This window comes from Nymphaea colorata, chromosome 3, assembly GCF_008831285.2.
Source record: "Nymphaea colorata isolate Beijing-Zhang1983 chromosome 3, ASM883128v2, whole genome shotgun sequence".
Classification (NCBI taxonomy): domain Eukaryota; kingdom Viridiplantae; phylum Streptophyta; class Magnoliopsida; order Nymphaeales; family Nymphaeaceae; genus Nymphaea; species Nymphaea colorata.
In genome coordinates, this window is record NC_045140.1 from 26,242,330 (window position 1) to 26,264,240 (window position 21,911).

General features: G+C 39.0%; 3 protein-coding genes across 6 annotated transcripts; 1 reads left to right on the forward strand and 2 right to left on the reverse strand.

The window, feature by feature from the left end:
• Positions 1 to 4,731: 4,731 nt before the first annotated feature.
• On the reverse strand, positions 4,732 to 6,937 carry LOC116251216 (uncharacterized). Of its 3 annotated transcripts, none has more exons than XM_031625345.2 (4): positions 6,630 to 6,937; positions 6,061 to 6,503; positions 5,755 to 5,836; positions 4,732 to 5,558 (listed from the first exon to the last, which is right to left on the reverse strand). In XM_031625345.2, exons 1-4 carry the CDS (start codon positions 6,664 to 6,666, stop codon positions 5,002 to 5,004), a joined length of 1,119 nt encoding a protein of 372 aa, XP_031481205.1. In that variant the 5' UTR covers positions 6,667 to 6,937; the 3' UTR covers positions 4,732 to 5,001. The 3 variants fall into 3 exon arrangements, with proteins under 3 accessions (XP_031481205.1, XP_031481206.1, XP_031481204.1); XM_031625346.2 differs by having other exon boundaries at positions 6,611 to 6,931; XM_031625344.2 differs by having other exon boundaries at positions 6,061 to 6,930.
• A 2,895-nt stretch (positions 6,938 to 9,832) lies between these two features.
• On the reverse strand, positions 9,833 to 18,472 carry LOC116251215 (kinesin-like protein KIN-7L). 2 transcript variants are annotated; one of them, XM_050077021.1, is made up of 19 exons: positions 18,205 to 18,472; positions 18,012 to 18,101; positions 17,481 to 17,599; positions 17,256 to 17,369; positions 17,089 to 17,170; positions 16,929 to 16,996; positions 16,767 to 16,841; positions 16,486 to 16,631; positions 16,289 to 16,391; positions 16,123 to 16,203; positions 14,782 to 14,850; positions 14,658 to 14,717; positions 14,409 to 14,558; positions 13,134 to 13,427; positions 12,624 to 12,713; positions 11,793 to 11,951; positions 11,421 to 11,678; positions 10,460 to 10,582; positions 10,240 to 10,375 (listed from the first exon to the last, which is right to left on the reverse strand). In XM_050077021.1, the coding sequence occupies exons 1-18, from the start codon at positions 18,359 to 18,361 to the stop codon at positions 10,490 to 10,492; spliced, it is 2,208 nt and encodes a 735-aa protein (XP_049932978.1). In that variant the 5' UTR covers positions 18,362 to 18,472; the 3' UTR covers positions 10,240 to 10,375; positions 10,460 to 10,489. The 2 variants fall into 2 exon arrangements, with proteins under 2 accessions (XP_031481201.1, XP_049932978.1); XM_031625341.2 differs by lacking the exon at positions 10,460 to 10,582 and having other exon boundaries at positions 9,833 to 10,375; positions 18,205 to 18,471.
• A 727-nt stretch (positions 18,473 to 19,199) lies between these two features.
• LOC116250827 (thioredoxin-like protein AAED1, chloroplastic) lies at positions 19,200 to 21,867 on the forward strand. The gene is made up of 7 exons (XM_031624776.2): positions 19,200 to 19,572; positions 20,349 to 20,395; positions 20,511 to 20,625; positions 20,765 to 20,809; positions 21,129 to 21,188; positions 21,313 to 21,408; positions 21,501 to 21,867. The coding sequence occupies exons 1-7, from the start codon at positions 19,273 to 19,275 to the stop codon at positions 21,618 to 21,620; spliced, it is 783 nt and encodes a 260-aa protein (XP_031480636.1). The 5' UTR covers positions 19,200 to 19,272; the 3' UTR covers positions 21,621 to 21,867.
• The last annotated feature ends 44 nt before the right edge of the window (positions 21,868 to 21,911 follow it).

Sequence of the window (21,911 nt, forward strand, 5' to 3'; positions counted from 1 at the left end):
GGAATATTTTCATTTAGAACTAATCAGAAAGTATGGGCATCAGATTTTTAAATTAATTCCTTGTGTTGGTCCGACTTGCCTTGGGTTAAATTTGGTCAGTTTAGAACAGGCGAAAAATTACTCTTTTGTGTGTTGCCCTTTTAATTGGAAAAGTGATTGTTGGTTCCTTTGGAAAGAGGAAAGACGTTACTGCCATTTTACTTTGCACGTCTGGGCTTTTTATATATGCTGTTCAGCTTCAGTTAAGTGGATGTTAAAAGCAGACCCCTTTTTTTACATTTTCCGGGAACGGTGGGACTTGTATCAGAGAACTCAGAAATGTGAGGCTTATTTTGAGAATATAGCAAGAAGGTGTGACATCTAAATGGAAATTCTTATTGCCAGCTTACAATTCAATTGAAAAGCTTTCATAGGAAACAGATGAATATGAGAGGATGACCATCTCTGAAGTGTCTGGATTTCATAGGAATTGGTGCAAACTGGTGTAAGAACCAGAACTTCTTTTCTTATTTCTTCACCAGCTTTTCTGGTATAAGGCCTTGAGGGCTCGATTGACAACAGCAACAATATGTTACTATTCTTTACATTTGCTCCAAAAAATGCACTTCAAAAATTGTTTTAAGCATCTATCCTACATTCCATGATAAATACATGAAACAGTAACATACATATTATTGATGCCAAACAACCCTTAAAGTTGTGTGTTCCTTAAATCAGGTCAGCGGCTTGTAAACATGAAGAAATCGGACCAGTGCTGTCGCCAACTTGATGGATGGTTAAAAGAAAAATTAAAAGAAAAATGTGATGTCATCATATAATGCTAGTTTATATATTTTTCTCTTTATTTTTCTCTCAACCATCTATACTAGGTGAAAGGCCTTGTTAAATGATTGGGTGACTCTAAATAACAAAAGACATCATTCGTTCACAAACTATACGCCGCCGGTGACTCCTTTTCATAATGACTTGATATGCTCTTGACGTTTACATAGCACTAAGTCAACTATACTCAATGAAGTGCATTTATTTTCTCATAATTAGGGTATGTTTAGACTTGGGAAAGGCCCAAATCTGAGACAGCCTAATCTTAGGTTCGACTCATAGTCGGTACAGCTTAGCTTAGGTTAAACCTAAAGTTGGAAAACGCATAGTTCAGTTCAATGATTTGGTTTGGGCTCTCATTTTGTTTCTTTCTCCAGTTGGGTAGAGGGTGAAGGAGAAAGGAAATTATTATGCCTAGAAATAAGCTGCTGCTTACCATGTGTATTCTGTAGTTTCCATGTGAAAGCTACCATTCAATTTAACTTGTAAAAAGGTTGAGGCCGGAATTGGACTTTGCCTGCTCGTTGGCCGGACTGAATCCGATTTAGTTTTAATTCGATACCTTATGTACTATTTCGCTGACCCGAATCCGACCCGTTTACACCTTTATGATCATGCGAACCACATATAATTGGATCATGCCATGCCCGTCAGATCATCTCCTTCATTTTGGTACTTCTTGCATATCATTTTCTTACATATTGTAAGCTCCAAACACGAGCTTTGGCGGTATGGGAGGAACAATAATCTAAATGAATGATCTATTATAATAATGATAAATAAGATTTTCTCGACGTCCGCAAGCAAAACTCTACCATCTTGTGGAGCCCTCAAGGCCGGCGGCATCCATGCACCTTACTTAATTTATCATTTTCTGCATTAAGTGGCCTAATTGCAACCCTTTGCATTGATTCCTCCAAGGGAAAAAAAAAAATGTTTATGACAGCCAGGCCGAAATCTGACTAGAATAGGGCAAATCGATCTATGGCTCATTCTTATGAACATGTATATATAAATATGACGCGGTTCATGGCTTTAGAACCATTTGTGGAGTCGAGTTTGGTAGCAACTCTATTAGCCAACTATAGTTCTGCACCGAAATAGCACGAGACAAACAAGACTCAATGTACATAGTTGTTGTGCTTTTTTAAAATTGGTTCGGCCGTTTGGTTGTCATCAGTTTGATTTTCATAAGTGTTATTTTTTCGGAACACAAAAACAATGAATGCACAACAACATTTTAGTTGACAGGTATTTCGCTTTCTTTAAGTCGCACAAGAGAAAAGATGGAAGCACTTCAGCCTTTTTAGAGTATCCCCAGCTCGGTTAAATCAAATGCAAATGATAAACATAAACTCATTGGTCTTTGCAAAATGCAAATCCTACTTAAACTCAGGTTTTGTTCACAACTACTCATAGTATATTATTTTCTTCATCAAGCAAAAATTATATGAGTACCCACCCATAAACATAGACACATGCATTCTGAATGAAATGAAAGGGAAGGTACTGGAACCACTCGATCGGACCGAGTAGTGTAACTTTTTTTCTTGTTAAGCTCGCCCAACTTGGGCGACATGGATGACAATTATCATACTGCTAGTGGGAGTGCAAGTGGCACCCTTAATTATTTAGACATAGGCTGACACAATAATATTGCTCCTGGTTAACAAGTTAAAACCTGTCGTAGTTGAACCAAAAAAATGGCATGAGTCGGGGACAAGTACTTATTTATTCTGTTCAAAAATGTAAGATTCTTGGATGAACAGAGGGAACCCTACCACCTAAGTGAGAGTCTAAAGCCCTCTTTTCTTATTTCTTCTTACTCCTAAAGTTGAGAGCTGTTTGGAGACCACCTAATTAAAATACACCCTTCAACAACTCAAGTGTTAACAATATAAGAAAGCAGCACTCACAATAAACAAGACAAACACGTATACACAATTTAGAATTCTTACGGCAGCAGCCAAAGTGAAAATCAATTAACAAGAGTACAAAACCAATAAAGAAGCAACAAACGAAAGCGAATACAAATTAACAGAGTAAAAGGAAGCAGAAAGGAAAGGGGATGGGAATAACTGCTTAGCTCGACCTATGGTTTGATTTCGATGGGTGAGGCTGATACGTTGACGGATGAGTGGCGACATGAATAAACGATTGATAAATGACGGTGAGAAACGTTCTCTCCCAAGTTCCTTCGTTTGCATAAAAAAACTGCAGCGAGCTCCTCTTACGCAACTGCTCCACCGACGCCTTCCCCCTGAAGTTTTTGTGCCAAACGAAGCCGCCCCCAGGTAAAATTTGTGGGTCAGCGTAGCGGGTTCACTGCCGCTTCGGTTCAATTACAAGCACAGACACCACAAAATTCACTGAAACTTCTTGTGTATTTTCTACAGAAACTATATATCAGAAACCATACATCACAGCTATTTAGTTGAATAGAAATCTCAAAGTACAACTCCAATGGTGTCATAAATCATTTATTGTGATAACGCTATCACGCGCGATCGATACCATAAACGGAAAACGCTAGCTATAACTATTACTACTACTTACCTAGCTACGTGAAAGCAGCTGGCAAGGTTCATGATTGAGAATCGGCTGCGGGATGAAGCATGAATCATGTACATCACGCAATATCCATCATTTATTGCATTCAACAAACCACTGCACATATTAAAACTTAATTAAATTATTTGAGAGAGAGAGTGAGTGAGTGAGGGAGTGAGAGTCAGAGATCTCCCATCAATATTTAAAATAATCAAAGCTTGGAATACCATGCCTACTCTGAGTCATTGTGTAACAAAGCAACCAAACTCGTTAAGCAGGGGCCAGGGGGAAACTAAACCCTGAAACTCTCACAATCTTCCATTGAAAGACTGACCCCATTTATAATGGCCATGTCTTGGGCCTTGTCTGAACATAGATATATAGACAGGTATCCGCTTTTATACAGAAGGTTGAGTCCACCTGCATGTTGTCCCCAAGGGCCCAATCTCTAAAGCATGATCAACTTGGGAGTTGCGTAGTCTCCAAATCTGGGCCAGTTGCCAGTGCATGTCAGGGCAACAAGGCCCACCAAGATCAAAGTGGGCTCAGCAAAGAACTCCTCTCCCAACCGTGTGTAAGCCATTCAATATTGCTTGCAGCTCTTTACAAACTTAATGCTGATCACTACACGATGAATACATCCTCACAGATCTGATAAAGTCATCAAGAAGACAGTCACTCTTGGCCCAGTTGCCCGGTCGTGTCTATGCCCAGTTGAGCCAAGCCCACCCTGTGGCGGCTCTGCTTGTATGTTATGTTCTAAGGAACTGGAGACTTCTTGCAATGTGCTTCAATCAATTGATTGAAGCCAGTGCATAGCCAAATGGTGGCTAGTGTACGCACCATCACAAAATTAGTTTAATATATATGTTAGTGTTTTGATATATTTGATTGCTATATATACATGTAAGTGCCCAAAAAAATTTACAGATATCGTACCAATGTTTTCACAAAAAAAAAATTCTGACTTCACTAATGATTGACATGCATCAATAAACTTCTCTCCCAGCCTGCTAAGTTCTGGGGCGAAAATAAGCTGGTGAACTGGGCTCGAGCGACTGTGCTCGACATGGTCAAAAGCCAGCCCATTACTGCGCTTATAAGTCAGGCTTCAGTGGAGCCAAATTTTGAGGGGCAGGAGACATTCATCCTAGAATTCCCGTGATAGCAAAATCACGTGCAAGGAAAGACAGGATCATAAATGTTGTTGTACCCACATGCTGAATCTTTCACTGTCCTTACAGCGACTGTTCATCCACGAAATAATTGCTTCCACCCATCCTTGCTGAGGGTGGGTACTGGGTCTTTATCATGATTCATTCACTCATTATCGACGTTATTTCATGGAGAAGCGGACGCTTACAAGACAAGCCATTTCACTGCTCGCCATTCAACTCTTTTTTCACTTATTGTTCTTTTGTGCTCTACAAAAAGTACATCCTTGGGCGTAAATGGCTGAGAATGTTTTTATTGTATCGACTGATAAGATTCCCATGCAGGGCAGATATACCATCCTCCATCCGGAGAGGAAATTTACAACGCCCATAAGCATATTTTATGTAATATTTAATTCCACAGAGAAAGAAAAGGAACAGGTTAGATAGTCAGCAATACGGTTTAAGAGTAAGTTCATGAGCTGATTCCAATCAAATCTGAAGCAATCTCATCGATGATCTCGCGCAAAATTGCTGCCTCGATCTGAGACCCAACGCCGTATATTTCGGATTTGAAATGAATCCACTCATTTCTTTCTCTTGAAAAGTCCGCTTCCACCAATTTCCCTGTGTTCCTTCTGTTGCCCGCAGTTTTGCTCCAAGAGAAGATCTGCCGGCATATGACTTTTGCGAGCTGTTCTGGACCTGGGTACAGTTGAAACGTGCATGGCTGAAGAGCACTCCAAGAGCTCAGTGCTCTTCCTTTCATCGTGATGCACTCCACCACCTCCCTGACGTAATCAAAGAGAAGCTGCCTTCTTTGGTGCAGCAGTACTAGCTCGGTGTTCGCCGATTGGGAAGATGAAACCTGACCAAGAAAAATATGTTGCAGTTCTGATTCGCCAAATCCATGCTTCTCTTCGATTATGTTTATGAGAGTCTCCCACATGGACCAGAAAAATACAGATTCCTCTGCAACTCGGCTTAACAGCTTGTAGTTGGTTCTGTTCACATTTGGTTGGTCTCGCTTGCCTGATTCGCCATTGGATTATGCATAAAAGGACTGCCTCAGATTTACAATAAATTATAGACACGCACGCGCAGATATATATATTGTAAAAAAGCAAGTATAGAATTAGAAAAATTATGTTACACGATGAAACAAAATGTTGCATGTGTACAATGCAATCGTGGAGACAAAAAACAAAAGAAAGAGGAATCGGTCTACCATAGCGACTTGGTGAAGAAGGTTCACTTGTTGATGTTTCCAACACCGAAACAGGGCTAAGTTGCTTACTTTCTCCGGCAACCTGTTCAAACATGCGCTGTGAAATGAGGAAGAGGAGAGAGAAAGAGAGAGAGAGAGAGAGAGAGAGAGAGAGGTCTGTTGTTTTGATATGTTCCTTCTCTAAACCGAACAATATATGCAACATGCTCTATATTCTCTCTTAATGTATGCCATGAGTATGTGTATCAGTGTACGTGTCTCTGTATGCGGGCGAGAGAGAGGATTTTATCATGTCTGCAGTATTACCTCATCTTTGACATCGGACAGTTGAAGCGGTTTCGTAGACTCTGAAGATGATGAGACGGAAGAATCCTTAGCAGACAATGACTCCTCTGCTTCACTGCTGAAAAACTGATCGCTCAGTGTGCTGGTTCCAGAAGATGAAGAACCATCGAATTGCCTGACTGCGTGATTGTCTCGGCTATCCAAACTCCCCGCCCCATGAGCCCTACCAGGAAATACGAGCTTACCCACTAGGAACTTGAAGATCCTTGGCACAATGGCGGACTGAGAACTCCTCCTCTTCTTCAGGTGTGCCTTCCCAGCTGCTTTCTGCAAAGACCAACACCTGCTGTCAACCTTATCAAAGTCCCATCTTTTCAGCGAGTACCCATGTTCAAGGAGATATATGTCGAGCATAAATGGCTCTTGCTGTTCTTCGAGAAGGTCACAGAGCCTCCTTCGTAGATCTGCTTTTGCATTAGATCCCATTAAAACAAAAAATAGAGGAACACCTTCTGATTCTTCAATAGCAACGATGATCATAAGAAAAGAAACCACACTTGAAACGAGAGACCTGGTCGTTCTGGTTTCACCTGTCGTACCTACGGCCGGCGTCCTGCGGCCATACATAACTTTTCAGGTGCCATCCACCATCCTCGTTACAAGAGAAAGAAATCTCCTGCAGATTGGTCCAGGATGGAGGAGAACAAGACATAGGAAGTTTGGTGAAGCCTGAAATACTGAAATATCATATTGATATGCAGCCAGCAACCTAGAACTGCAGTGGGACAAAAGGAAATTTATTATGGACAGAATCCAAGGTGTTGAGATGAAGCGAATGGGCATGCTTAGCCCCTCCAAAGATTTCATTTCACTGGTGCACCAGCCTAACACGTGTAGTTTAGATCCTCTTCCACTGATCAACAGGATGGCATGGGTCCCTCATCTGTCCGTCGGGTAGCGAAGGCTTGCCAACCAACAAAAAGGGTGACAGAGTCTTCGAATTTGTTCAACTTCTTTCAGAGTAGGGATTGTTTCTGCAAATCCATTGTTCTCCATAAAACCCTAGCTCTGTTCTTAATTTTTGTCTTTTTCCATCGTTTTGTAATGCTTCTTGGAGTGGAAGAATTGATAAAGAAAAAAGGCAAAGCAATTAGTTGGAGGCCTTACCCATGATTGCCGCAAATCTCTTCGTTTATAATGCTCCAAATGAGAAGATTTTTCCTGTCTGGCCAAGCACAATTATTAAGAGTACTGCACGATCTAACAAGAATTATGATATCAAGTGGGTCTCATTTTTTACTTTAACACTCTAAGAATACATAAGAAAGGGAATCGTTTGTTACCAACACTTCCAAAGTAAACAGGCCATAAGGCAACGGGGAAAAGAAAAGCTTTTGAACAGGGATTAATAATTCCAAACTTGTTGTTAACGATAATCTTAGCTGTTAGAGATTGGGAAGTACTACGGATCATGTTTGTTTGATGTAAAAGTATTATTTCAAGTCAACATAATTTTGATGAAGTCTACATACTGTCTCTAACAAATGCGTGGTCTGATCAACCAGGGTGAAGATCACCATGGTCTTGTTTTGACTGGATTTTCAATCGGAAGCGCAGGTCTCCGACTGAAAATACGAAAGAAGCACGCATTTTGCGGATAAGTTCCGTTTGAACTGCCCTTTACAAGGATATATAATCTGGATGGGTCGCCAAAGGTATCAAACACACCCAAAGACTTTGAAACTCCATAATCAAGTTAGTTTTAAATGCGAGTGTTTCACCAAATGAAGGTTGTAAAATGAGAACAACGTTTCCCAGAAAACATCTTTAGGCGCTTTTGGTAACAAAAACATCGTCATCAGTACTCCATCAATCTATACCAAGATTGGAGATTGGGGCATAATGATGAAACACTACCACTGTGTTCCTGAAGAATTCGTTTTTTTATTTGATGCAAAACCAATTGAATGTTGAAACATGGAAGTTTGGCACAAGGATTATGTGTTCATGTCTCATATTTCTGAAGTTGCCACCATGCCATAGTGTTCCTAGGACGGAACCTGAATTTGGTTTCAGTAGAATCCTTTTAGTAAATAATTATTAGATTGACATGAAATGTAAGAACAGAGGTACAGGCACGCAGTTTTTTCTGATGGAAGTCTACACACATTCTAATAGCACGAGAAAAAGGTTTTCATTGGAGGAGTTGACAGACGGGGGTGGTGGACTCCTCAATCATCAATAGAAATATATGTGAATTTAATACCCTTAGAAATACGAACAAAAAAAATTGCAGACCTCCAAATCCTCAATCCTACAATGATTTTCCGAGGTTCATTAATGATTCTAACCCGAAAATCCTAAATGATACTAAAAACTGGTTTATATGGTCCAATAATATGAGTAATTGTAAGAACCCAGCTCAATTCCATACCGGACTCAAGGTATTGGTCTCAGCTTCAGCCTCGAAAAACTTAGGCACTAGCACAACCAATTAATTAACCAACCCTCTTATTTTTGAAGATTTGACATAACGTTTAATATGATACTAAACTTCTAATAGTGAGGTGCTACAATCCTACCTCCTTAAAGCATATTTATTTTCATGTGTGGGACCCTAAGTTTGAGTATTAAACTGCCTATGATATCACTGTAGCAAACCAACCTACTTCCACACCGGGCTCGGGCTCTCAATTTGTTGGATCTTATCCCACCCCCTTTCAGCTTCATATTCAACATCAAACAAGTTAGGAACCTGAAAAAACAATCGCTTGACTAAGCCCCTTGAAGATCTTATGTAATCTTCAATACAAAATTAAACTTTTAAAATGTTACAATCCACCCTTTTAAGGTATATGCACTCACATGTGTGTAATCTAGGTCAAAGTGTTGAACTAGCTATTATATCATTGTAACAACCTGACTCACTTACTCTTGCACTAGGCTCAAATTTCCTAATTTTGGCAGACCCCAACCTACTTCTTAGCGACTTTCGTTCCTGCCTTAAAAATGACATGAATCAAGATTATCAACATACAGTACACTACATGGTAATGAATTTGATATTTTGGCACCTTTCATGTGTCTTATCATTGATCTGATTATAAGCCAGTGCTCAATTCTTATTTCAAGCACAGTGGCTAACCTTTCGGTCAATAGAACCGAGGCAGGCTGATGTGGGGTGTTAGAGGCAAAAAGTCTGTGCAGAAATGAAAGAAGTTCGTTCATCATAAGGATTCATATCATATGTCCACAAGCTCATCTCTCCAACGAAGCCATCCCAAAAGCCGAGTAGTTCCTATACCTTGGTATTACCTACTTTTGATAAGCAACAGCAACTTGAATTTCAATTAGCAAATCGATATGCCTTTTGCGATTATGAGGACAAGTGCCTATCTCACACCTTATTATACCCATCAGTCAGAAAGATCTGGAAGCATATGGCATTATGGCTTCCAAATTTAGTTGGTGAGACCTTGAGCAGATGGTGGGCGAGGTCTTTCAAGCTGGGGTGGACGCAAAGATACTAGAGGCGCTATTGTAGACTTGTTTTCCTATGTCATGTGGAAAACATGACTGATGGGCAATGAAACGCTCCATTAACAGCATATTAACATGCATATTGAACTTATATTGGTTTATCGAATGACGTGCGCAATTTGATTTTATGCTTCGGTTGGACCATGAGGCATTAGAAAGAGATGGCTGCTTAGTTGGGAATTGGAATCCAAGCAGATCCTTGGCCTTCCTTTGGCGACAGGCATACCGAAGGATTTGGACAATTGAACGACACTGGAGGGCATAAAAGATTAAACATTAAACAAATCGCAGCTACATTATGAATAGTTATTTCACATTTCCAGCCTATAACAATAGCCGAGAAGCTTGGCAGCATGGAGCCGAGCAGCTGGCACCCACAATATGTTAAAATTAAAAAAATTGCTTTCTTTGCTCCAAACACCTCCTTGGATCAGTTTCATAATCATTTCTAGCAAAACAGATCTTGCAGGCACTGGCTCTTGGCTTGAACATCATCGCGCAGGGAAGCAAATAAGCTATGGCGTTCAATAAATGCCATGCCAAACTGCCGGAGTTTCTCATCGATGGTTTTGCGACGACGCAATTCCTTGAGTTCCTTGCGCATCTCCTCCTTTTGTGAGTTCAGCAAAGCAAGGTTCTGTGTCGATATGGACAAAGCATGAACAAGGGAAGCTCGTTCTTCCTTCATGCTGTTACACTCTTCTTCCAGATTACAGCATCGTTCTTGCACGGATTCAAGAAGTTGATCTTTTGATTCACATAGGCACCCATTTGTCTTCTCCATAAAAGTATGCTCCTTCACAAGTCAGTATTGAAAGAAAAACAAAATCAAAACCTGCAACTCAAAAGAAATAAGTTTCTAAAGAGACTCTGAACCTACATCAAGTAATGTCGGCAAGTCAAATATTGGTTAGCGAGGAACCCACAGGCACATGAATACAGTTATGCACATGATCAGAGCAAAAGCAAGCCAGAAGCAACCACCAAAATGCAGAGACCAGGTCTGTAAGACATTAGAAACATATATTAAAATAAACATTTTGCGAAACTTTTTCATTGTAAGCCGGCTATTAAGAACAGAGACTAGACACAGAAGCAGACTAATTTTTTTAACAGGCTACTTGGTCTAAGCAGTTCCATCAAGATTAACTAGTTCTACGAATGACGGTTCACGAATAAGGGTAAAATCTTGGATAATGAACTGATAGAGTAAGAAATCACGTCTCAAATTACACAAGTCAAACGTGAAACAAACTACATCTAATTAGTAGCTGGCAGAAACCTGGTTGAAAGTTTATGCCCAGTACACCTAACTTCAAAAGGATCCAGTTGATGCAACCATAGACACTTATTGATTAGAAATTAGCTGATTCTGTAAAAGCAACTTGGGCAAGCAACAAAATCAATTGATCTATGAACGACTGGGAAAATATACAGATTCATAGGAACTCCGACTGGACACTGCAAGAATAAATTTCTTCAAGCCGATTCATTAAGTGAAAAGAGTAAGCAAAAGAGGTGCTTAGAAATGACTACTAGCCTGATGATACTACTGACGTATAAGAAGTTTCTCATTTCCCTAAGGATATTTTTTCATTTCCATAAACAAAGAAGGAATCCCCAAGAAACATTTGTTAGCAATTTTTTTATAAAGAAGAGGCATAGATGCATCTAACATCAGGAACAACAGAGAAGTTCAGAGATAAGTATCAAATATTACAGAAATTATGCAAGGAAGTGATAAATAAGATAAAAGAACAGGAACTATACAGAATAAAGGATAGAAGAAAAGCAACTGGCATCTTCAACAGATAAATAGTACAAACTATAACACATCTTACTCTTAGAATTTTACAGTTTTGCAGAAGATCCTCCTTGGATGTGTCAACTATATTTGATGCCTTAGCTAATGCAGCAACCTGGCTTATCTTTTCTGAAAGAATTTTGAATTCTTCTTGGATTGAAAGTCCAGGATAAGCTCCCTCATTTTTTGTCATCAACAAAAGATGGTTTGCTAAGGCTTCAAAAAGGCTCACACCCATATCGCATGTGCTAGACAGAAATTTAACATTCGAGTGCTTCTGTTCACTTGTGAGAACCTGCTAATAGATGCAGTTAAATTCAAAATGTCCCGCAATGAAGAGAGGCATGGGTACTATTTGCAAATCTTAGGAACACGTTACACAAGTCGGTCATACAAGGAAGATTCCCACCTCGGCATGTGAAGAAATATTCGTGTAGATATCCTTCAGTTCAGCAACTGCGTCCCATATCTTTTGTGGGTACTCTCTTACCAGTAGTGCCTCATGTTGGAGTTTCGACACTTCCAACATTAATTGTTCATTAAGTGAAAGCTGGTTTTCAAGATTCTTCTGCCAAAGCAACAATGTTCCCAAAAAATGTTGAGCAGGTGCATAAGAAATTATCAAATTGTTACCGGAAAAAAAAAAGTGAGTAGAATGTATAAGAAGAAAAACTTCACATTTCACACTCAGTTATCAGCATCAATGGACTCTGAAAGCACCTTTTCACGTAAATGTCAGAACTGTCAGAATCAATGCCACTCTAGGGTAGAAATGGGTGCTTTGAGGAATGTTAATAGCATGTGCACTATATGGTTCAACACCTATGGGCTCTAATTGTTGTTGTCAAGGGAAAGCTCATTGATCGTGGAGGAGTAAACTCGTTAAGGGTCTTTCATGAAAATATGAAACCTATTGACAATGGAGGGGCGAAAGATATCCATAATGAAAAAAAAAAAAGGGAAAAAAACGTGAGAGTTTAAGTTACATAATTGAATATATAAAAAATTTCACTGTAAATCCCATCTTGGAAGCTCAACTGTCAAGACTCAAGTTGCACTGTTCGAGGCACAAATGCCCTGATGCTCGTTCGCTTAAATTGTGATTTTTTTTTTTTTTTAAGTATCATGTGAGGCCCAACTTGCTTCTTTTGAGCAACTTAATGCCTACGCCCAGGAACTACGTTGATGATAGCAATTTATAACAAAGACAACGATGAAGTCCAGATAGAAGGGATCCAACCTCAAGCTCCGTTTTTGAATTTAGAGCAGTTTCCAATTGTAACCTCAGTGCGTTCATTTCGTCCTTATGATGTTCAATAGAAGATTGAACCTGTCAAAGCGAACAAATTGCACCAAAAAGAGTTTCAAGTCAACACAAAGTAAATTATGATGCACAAAGAGGATGACCTATTAATGCACGTTCCCATTCAATGTGCACCTCTGCATATTTAGTTTCATGGAACAAGTTTAGGCAACAATTTCATTTTTGTTACAGAATACCTCATGCTTCACAATTACAACACTAAGATTCCTACAACCCACACAAGGGACGTTCATATTAGAAGTAGATAATATATTGAAATTAAGCAGCAGAAGAAAAGAAAAAGAAAACAAAAACTACAGTCTTAAGAATTAGTAACGAAAATTTAAAGTATGCTTATGCATTATAGACTTTTAATGTGATTAAGGAACGTTAAGAGTGAATACACCAAACAAATCATCAGACCAACAGTGAGAGGAATCAACTCACTTGGATTGCACCTCTTGATGAAATAGAGAAATGCTTGACATCAGGAGTAAAGTGCAGTAAATCGAGGTCAATAGTACTATGACCTTTGTTCAGTCTCATCCACATGTCCTCATCAGCAACGTTTGCAAAGTCATCTGGGACGGGGCTACACTCAGGAAGAGCCGCTTCATGAAATCGCTTTGCTACCAAAACTTTTGAAACATCACCATGATAAGGAGTTCGGGGAGTTCTAGAATTGTCAATGGAGGGTGTTCCATTACTTCGATCATATGCTTCTGCTGATAAACAAATTTCCTACAAGGAAAATAGCCATACGTACATTTATTTTGACAAATAATCCAAGACAAAAGTACTCTTAATTAACGTCATGAAAATAGTCGTGCTAATCAATGCAAGATAAAAGAAATAGTGTTAATTAACATCATGAAGTGTTAATTAACATCATGAAAATATCAGTGATAATCATGCTACTTGATACAGGAAAAAGTTGTTCGCCTGAAGCCTCGAAGAGATGATTTAAGGAGAATCTAATAACAATGTAAAATGGATCACCTGAAGTGCTAGTTTAGTGTATAGTGGACAGAATTTTCATTTTTTCTAACTTTTATTTGTTGCTACCTTTACTTAATTAGTAGGATTTTTTTCATTTAAAAAAAATTGATGAGCTTTCCCAACAAAAAACAACTGTTCCGAGAAAAACCTCGTCCTATAACCATGACAATGATATAGACCTAAAAACTTCCAAAGCACCCGGGAGAGTTTGTTCGGTGGTAGATCCGTGGGCCATTTAGTTACAGCATTTTAGGCTTCGTATCTTCAATTAAATTTCATAGAATACTACTCCAAGCTTCATTATTTTAGAAAAAGGAAGAAATTTATGTAGAGCATATAGAATCTGGATCCTGAAAAATGCAATTGAAAATACTTCTTCATTTCTCACACCGTAATTAAGAAATAGCATGACAAAGGTTCAAAGTTAATTTTAGGTTACTGTTCCAGTTTTCAGCATTTCTTCAATCAATCGGTTTTGTCAAGGAAAAACACAGAAAATAATATTGTGCAAAATAAAAGAACTTTGTCAGTCAACCTAATGAAGAAAAGCCAAAGATGTCCAAAACATGAGGCGTACAACTAAAACTAAGTTCATTGATTGATTCAACACCGAAGATATCTGAAAATGTTTCTTTCAAGTTTCAATGAAGCTAAGGAAGCAAAAAAGAAAAAGTTAGAGGATTCAATATTTAATATTAAACATAGTAAGAAGGTCAAGAGTACCGGTGCCATATCCGAGCATCTTTCTTGACCAGGTTGTGGAATGTCGTCAAAAGGTTTCAGTTGTTGCTCCTCAAAGCTTGAATCTCGTTGTTCCCGAGATTTTCTTTCTTTCTCTAGTTCCATAGCAAGCTTTTCTCTCTCTTGTTCAGACTGTAGCGTATGAAAATAACAAACAGAGACAGAAAGCTAGTTTTAGGATGTAAAATCATGGCAAAAGATAATCTCAAATTGCTGATGAGCAAGGATCACCTTCAACATTTCATTTCGCAGCTTTAATATCTCAAGCTCCAACACCCCTGAATGAGAGCCCTGTAAAGCATAATGCCAACTTCAGTAAACTTTTAGTAGCAGTAAATAAATGAAGACAAGTTACCTTCAATTTTCTCCTCAGCTCTTCAATTTCCATCTTTTGACGTTTTAGCAGTGCTGCATCCGTCAAGATCTAAAGAAAACCCTTTGATGTCAGAAATCGAAACTAACTAATAGTTCAAATTTCTATTTGAATTTTCAAGAGAAACCCATCTAATGGATAGAAAAACAAGGTGCACGTGACAATTCAACATACGTTTTCTCTGGCACATAAAGTTATCAATAAGAAGCGATAAAACATGCAGTTAAAAGTCCTCGACAACTCGATATGCAACTATCATACTCTATGTCATGAACACATCATGGTTAAAGGATCAGCCTTCAGCTGTTTATCAATGAATAGAGTTTTGAATTTGAGTAATCAAGGACATAACAGAATAAAGTACAAAAAATATAGTGACAATGGTCCACCAGATAATCATCACTCTATCATGACATAATACATATGAATCATAGTAGAATGGCACCTTTCCAAAAGGAACAACTGCCACAAGCCACTCGAACATACAAGAAATTGAAATGTAAGGACGAAAGAAAACAGTTCAGAGAACACAAAGTACGAGTTCATTCATCTACTAGAAAAGGAGACAAGTGAACCAGAACTTGGTCATCTGCGTATATTAGCAAGGTTTTAAATGTAAGGACGAAAGAAAACAGTTCAGAGAACACAAAGTACGAGTTCATTCATCTACTAGAAAAGGAGACAAGTGAACCAGAACTTGGTCATCTGCGTATATTAGCAAGGTTTTAAAACCCAACCAGCATTTAATTGACTCATTACTCGCCGGATCAATTTGGCGACTCGGCCTGCTTTTTACAACTTTATTTTTTATTAAAATATATGTACATATCTGTGTTATAGTGTTTTTAATTCATTATAACATTGATCTATAATATATAACATGTATAATAATGCACATGTATGTATAAAATGAAAATTTTAGTAATATGTTCCCTACAATTACATTATTAGATGTGCATTTTTCTGTAATATAGTAAATTTTGGTTGTGTACTAGAGAGTGTATGTGTGTGTGTGTGTGTGCGTGTGACTTCGTACACCTGGTCATTACTTTGCATACATGAATGACTCCATTAAACTCTGGGACTTGGCTGACTCGGCCAAAGCTCTGGTGGCACGGCCAGAACTTGGATCACTCAGCCTCGTCATTCCAAGCCAAGTCTTCCCGCTTCCTGATTCGTCCATTTTATTGACTAGATTGGGACTAAGGTACCAGGTCTGAGGCAACTCAGTTGATTCGATCAAGTTATTAAACATTTCTAAAAGATCAGGATAAAGGTAGATGACAATCATGCACGATTAGAACAAGACAAGGAATAGATAACCTCATTCACTTGAACACAATTTGTGATGCGCTTAGCTCTACTGGCGAACTGCAAAGTCCCCCTTGTTTCATCAACATGAACCTGTAGATATATAATTGATTGCATGTAGTGAGTTTAATGGAATTGATCAAAAGAAAATACCTAGAAAAGCCAGACTAAGTTTTACCTCTTCAGGTGCAACCGTACAGATAATAGAAGTCTTTGCATTGCCACCCAGAGCAGGCTGAAGAATTCTGGTGAGCTTGCTATCACGGTAAGGAATATGTCCTCTGCAAAGAGGATATACCAGTGAGAAATTAGAATCCAAATAATTGTACTGCTGATAATGAAAATTTAAGAGAAAAGGGGATCCCTATGCCAAACCTTTGCCTAACACCGTTATCACTAAGTTTGTTGATAACATTGCCAAGGGCCATTAAGCTTTTATTTATGTATTTCCCTTCCTTCAAACGTACGCCACCAGCACCAGTCTTTGCAATACGCTCTGAACCAGCCAAATCTACCAAATTCTGGAAAAACAAAGTTTGTATTTTAAACAGCCAATAACTTGTATAAACAAAAAGGAAATAAGAAGAATTATTATGCTCTCATATGCCGTCATAAGAAACATATGAAGATAGTTTCCAGAAATGCGCTACACAAACCAAAACGGAGACGCGGACAGCATCTTCAGTCCTATCCCCAAATGCTGCAGGTTCTTGCCCTCGACTTTCTATAACCTAAATTGAATCTCAACATTAACCTCCATGGAGAAAAATGCAGAAAGAACTAATCATAAAGAAAATTCTAGAAGAAAATAGGCACACCATTCTAAAGATAGTGTGGGATCTACTACTTCTGGAATTGATGTTTGTCTGCCCAACATGTCTATGAACTGCAAGACATTGTCAGAAGAACTTTCTGTCATTCAATTTTGAAACTGGTCCATTAAAAAAATTGAAAAAGAAAACATTGTTCAGAGTTTACCTTCTCCATATTCAATGAGATCAATTACTTGTTCAGGGCTATTCACAATCTCTTCTCTTAGGCCAGCAACAAAAATTCCTCTCTAGAAAATATAGAGGACAGGCATGATGACAATTTGATATACACAAATTAATTGTCATTCACTTTAACTAGTCTTAGTATGTCACCTCTAAATTCTCATGAATTTGCAGCTTTCGGTTCTCTGGCCTAAATAGATCGTTGATTTCTTCATTATAGATCTCCATGTATGAAACCCGAATCAAAAACTCACGATCTGTCGTCTAGTTTCAGAAATACAGGCAAACATCAGAAAAGAGAACACCAATCTACCATTTTAGAGGTTGTTATGTATAGCATTCTAGCAGCTATTAGTGCGAAAACGACATGATTACCAATTTAATATTCCGAAAGACATCTTGGACAGCCAGATGGATAACTCCTGGGTCGTTTGAAGAACCTTTCATTGTGAAAGTTTTTCCACTGCTGGTCTGCCCATAAGCGAACACAGTTCCTGCAAGGATTGAGTACCGTATTTTATAATTATTCAACTCAAAAATTAATACAAAAAGTAAGCCATATATTGAATAGGCCAAATATGTAAAAATTAGAGGCATATAACTTATAAGTGCCACGCTGTGGCATATACACTATACAGCTCGTATGGAAAGTTAAAATTATAAATATGTTGCAAGTTACAAATTCCAATCTACTCCCAGCCTAGAAGTGACGCGAAAACAGTCAAACAGCAAAGATCTCAGGCATAAGACTTCCTAAATAACCAAAACTAGTGTTGCTTTTGCTCGGAGCAGCTCAGACAATGATTCAGATCACGACAAAGTTATAAAATAATCGCGATGTGAACATGACCAAAATCCTCCAATCCTTCAAAATACTAAAAGAACAGAAATTAACATAAGAGGTACCATTGAATCCCTTGACTGCCGCTTGGATGACATCCTTCGTGTGGCGCTCATAAACGCTCAAATTCGTGCAAGTGTCATCGAACACGTGATCTGCAAAGTCAATCCAAGAACCCCCGCTAAAGGTTTTTGCACTGTAAGAGGGAACTGGGGAGAAGAGAAGAATCTGCAGGACGGAAGGGAAAAAGGAGTTTACCGAAAGCGAAGGAGACGCCTGAAATGGGAGTGCCCAGAGGAGAGTGAAGGGAGATTCGATTGTCGTCGATCCTCCAATTAGCTGGACTGGGGCTTGGATTAAGGCCTTCTTGAGGCAGCGGCGGGCGGAAGCGGACGGCGACGCAGATCTTCTCCATCTTCTCCTCCACCACCCGTTGACAACCCCTTGAGGGCAAGATAGATAGTCCCCAATCCGACTCTCCCTGAGCCCTCCCTTTCTAGATTTCGCAAGCCTTGTAAACTGCATACAGTTCCGCTACTTTTTAAACCGAGAAGAACCGCGCCCGTTGCTTCCTCGTCGTCGATTTGAATTTTCTTCCCTTTTTACGTGCTAACCAAAATGCCCCCGTTTCTTGGGAAAATTACTAACCGTCCCGCTGTCTTTCAATTTTTCTAATTTCTTTTTTACTTTTTTCCAAAATTTCTTCTTTTGAACAATTTACATGTAGAGCGCATTTAATTTCCGAAATAGTCATTGTGGTCTATTTATACTTAAAAACCAGAAATAAAAAGTGAAACTTTTTTGCCCGTGATTTTTTTTTTTTAACTAAGATTTATCCAAAAGCAAAGAAAGCTCTTTTCAACCATGTGTGTGATGATTCCTTTTGGTAAATCAGGCAAGCGACCATGCTCTTGTATTCAAGTACAAGTAAATTTTCATCGAAAAAAGGCGCCACAAAAGTTGCCAGTTTAGTTTGCTTGCATTTTTTATTTTTTTCAGAAGTATAAAATGTTTATAAATTTCAAATAACAAGTATCAAGACCAAAGAATATGGTGGTGTTTGGATGAACAAATTGTTCTTAAAAATTAAGTTTTGTTAAAAATTTAGACTTTTTAGTCATTTTTGAAACTTAGTTTGGTTATACGCTTACTGTCTTTGATACGACGGCATACTGTCTTTGATACGGACGGGCCCACGGTGGCTGTGGTGCGCTCTCCGTCTCCCTCACAGAAGCTCCGCCACAGATTTCCCTCCTCACTGCCCTTCTCTTCTCCGATGACTCCAGGGAAGGCCACGAACCTGCTCCTTACACTGTCGCCGTCGAGATGGCGTGGTCTTCCATACGCGTCGCCAACTCCCCCTCCCTCCTCTGCCTCCCACTGGCCCCTCTTCCCTCACCTCCTCCGACGTCTTCTTCTACCTCCATCTCAGTCCCCTTGTCTCGCCGTTCTTCCTCGATTCGTTCCATCACCAGGTTGTCAAAGCGGGGCTCCTCTTTGGTGATGGGCGCCTCCTCTTCGTCTTCCTTGGACGGCTTTAACGCGGAGGAAATCACTTCCCTTACCGTTCTCAGGGCAGATTCTGGAGAGTCCGTGCAATTCAGGGACCTTTGGGATCAGAACGACGTGAGCTTCTCCTTCTTTGTTACTGTCTCCCCTTTTTCTTTTCTTTTTACTTATTTCTCTCGCTATTGGTGCTATTTATTCGATAACTTCCATCACGAAAACTTCCTCAATTCCTTCTCTGGCGGTTATTGTTAAATAAAGAGGAACAGTCATGTTTTTGTTATCTTAAGAACTGAAGCCCAGACATCAAGTGCATGTAGGATATGTCTCTAGTACATAGAGTGGTTTTAAGATGGTGGAGAGGAGAAACTCAGCCCGAGACTCTGACACCTCATGGAAGGTGCACCGGCAAATCACTGTAGGTCTTCGTCGATCCTGCAAAGGTGCACCCACTTTAGCTCTTTCTGCGTTTGATGTTTATGATAGCCAAACTGTGCACTAAGACCACCAATTTGAGTATGAGAGCAGGCCCATCTAGCCAGAATAATTTTGTGTGTCTCTATAACTCGAATTAATACGGTACGGTAACCAGAATCATGGCTAAAACGCAACTTATGCAGTACTGCTGTGATTGGGGGCATTGAGAACTTTCATGGCATTAAGTTAACTATGAGTTAACAGACTAGCATGAGGAAAACCTTGTTTTGACTGACTGAATTTTATTTCCTCTCTTTGTTCTCTTTCAAACTTCTTCAGGTTATGGTTTATATGCATCGTTCAGAAACAAAGACCCATGTATTTTGAAATTTTCCTATTTGGCTTTTCTCCTCTTGCTTTGAATGATGACCTCCATAGCAAGTTCGTTTTTTCACCTCGATTGTGACGTCCTGTACCAGGGTGTGGCTGTCGTTGCACTTCTCAGGCATTTTGGCTGTGTGTGCTGGTAAATCGTGACCCTTATTGGGGAGTCTTCTCTGCTTTGTTATTGCTGTTTGAATTTGAAATATTTTTGGCCTGTTAATCCTTTTCGTTAAATTTATTCTTGTAATTTTGAAAAGCTGGGAACTTGCATCAGTGCTGAGAGATGTGAAGCCAAGATTTGACTCTGCTGGAGTGAAACTTATAGCGGTTGGTGTTGGCACTCCTGATAAAGCTCAAGTTTTAGCGGAAAAAGTACGTAACTGAACTTTCCATGTTATCTTTTCTAAATTCTAATCCTTAGTGGTAGATCATTATGTGAAAATTATTAAAAGCATGCTCTTTCAACTTTGTATTAATCAACCATACTGACCCACTTAATATTTGTATGCAGCTACCCTTCCCACTAGATTGCCTTTATGCTGATCCTGATCGCAAGGTCTCTCTCTCTCTCTCTCTCTCTCTCTCTATATATATATATATATATATATATATATATAAAGAAATTGGTAGGTGCTAAAGGGACTATCTCAGCTTTGATCTTTTCCAGTGGTTGAGAGAAAAACAAGAATAAAAATGTGTGAACTAATACTAGATTGACAAAAATGCTCAATCACTTTTTTTTATTTACTTTTCTCTTTACATCAAGGGTTTACATCAAGGGATGATATTGTTCTATATTTGTGTAGCATTTAAGTGACTGGCACCTACCAAGTTCTCATATATTATGGTAACTAAACCTTACAGATATTATCCAGGTATACAATGCTTTGGGACTCTATTACGGTTTGAGCCGTACATTCTTCAACCCAGCCAGTGTAAGTCATCTCATCAGGATCTAAACAAGCTTTTTTCTCCCATCTGTTGATTATTTTGTAAACTTTTGAGCCAGTTTCTTGCATCATGAAAACATAATTATTTTCAAAATGGGCCATAAAACAGGCTAAGGTGTTCACAAGATTTGACTCCATCCAAAAAGCTTTGAAGAATTACACAATCTCTGCGACCCCTGATGATCGAAGCAGTGTATTGCAGCAGGTTTGTGTTTACCGTAATTCATGTGCATTCAAATGGCAATCCTCTCAGTTATAACAAGCTAATCCTCGTTTCTTTTTTCATGCATTGCCAAGGGTGGAATGTTCATTTTCAAGGGAAAGCAACTGATATACGCTAGAAAGGATGAAGGTACCGGTGATCATGCTCCCTTAGAGGACATTCTGAACCTCTGCTGCACCGCGCCTGCTGTATGACATTTTGCGTGTTTTACTATCATTGCTTATGGCACAATAAGGCGCTTTTATGCTTTCTGCAATTCTAGATCAGGATGATCCGCTCTTGTTTTGGCTGATTCAAGTTATACTAGATTGACCAGTATATACCAAAACAAGAACCTATTTGTAAAAGATGATCCAAAAACCATGAGAAACTATTTTCTCAGACAGTATGGATAACTATTTTGCTTCATAATCGAGCCAGATCTGGATCTTGATGTGCATATATCAGTCGTTGGGTCCAGGCCGGGGTTTAGATATATAGAATAT

Bases quoted from the DNA above. Each gene is read 5' to 3' on its own strand.
- LOC116250827 (XM_031624776.2), top strand. From the start codon at position 19,273: ATGGCGTGGTCTTCCATACGCGTCGCCAACTCCCCCTCCCTCCTCTGC. The intron at 20,396-20,510 runs GTAAATCGTGAC...AATTTTGAAAAG, and splicing joins CATTTTGGCTGTGTGTGCTG to CTGGGAACTTGCATCAGTGC. The intron at 20,626-20,764 runs GTACGTAACTGA...ATTTGTATGCAG, and splicing joins CTCAAGTTTTAGCGGAAAAA to CTACCCTTCCCACTAGATTG.
- LOC116251215 (XM_031625341.2), bottom strand. From the start codon at position 18,361: ATGGAGAAGATCTGCGTCGCCGTCCGCTTCCGCCCGCCGCTGCCTCAA. The intron at 17,600-18,011 runs GTACCTCTTATG...CAATCCTTGCAG, and splicing joins GGCAGTCAAGGGATTCAATG to GAACTGTGTTCGCTTATGGG. The intron at 11,952-12,623 runs GTTGGATCCCTT...TTGCTTTGGCAG, and splicing joins ATTCAAAAACGGAGCTTGAG to AAGAATCTTGAAAACCAGCT.
- LOC116251216 (XM_031625344.2), bottom strand. From the start codon at position 6,666: ATGTATGGCCGCAGGACGCCGGCCGTAGGTACGACAGGTGAAACCAGA. The intron at 5,837-6,060 runs GTAATACTGCAG...ATGTTTGAACAG, and splicing joins TGTCCGATGTCAAAGATGAG to GTTGCCGGAGAAAGTAAGCA. The intron at 5,559-5,754 runs GTAGACCGATTC...ATGGCGAATCAG, and splicing joins TTCTTCACCAAGTCGCTATG to GCAAGCGAGACCAACCAAAT.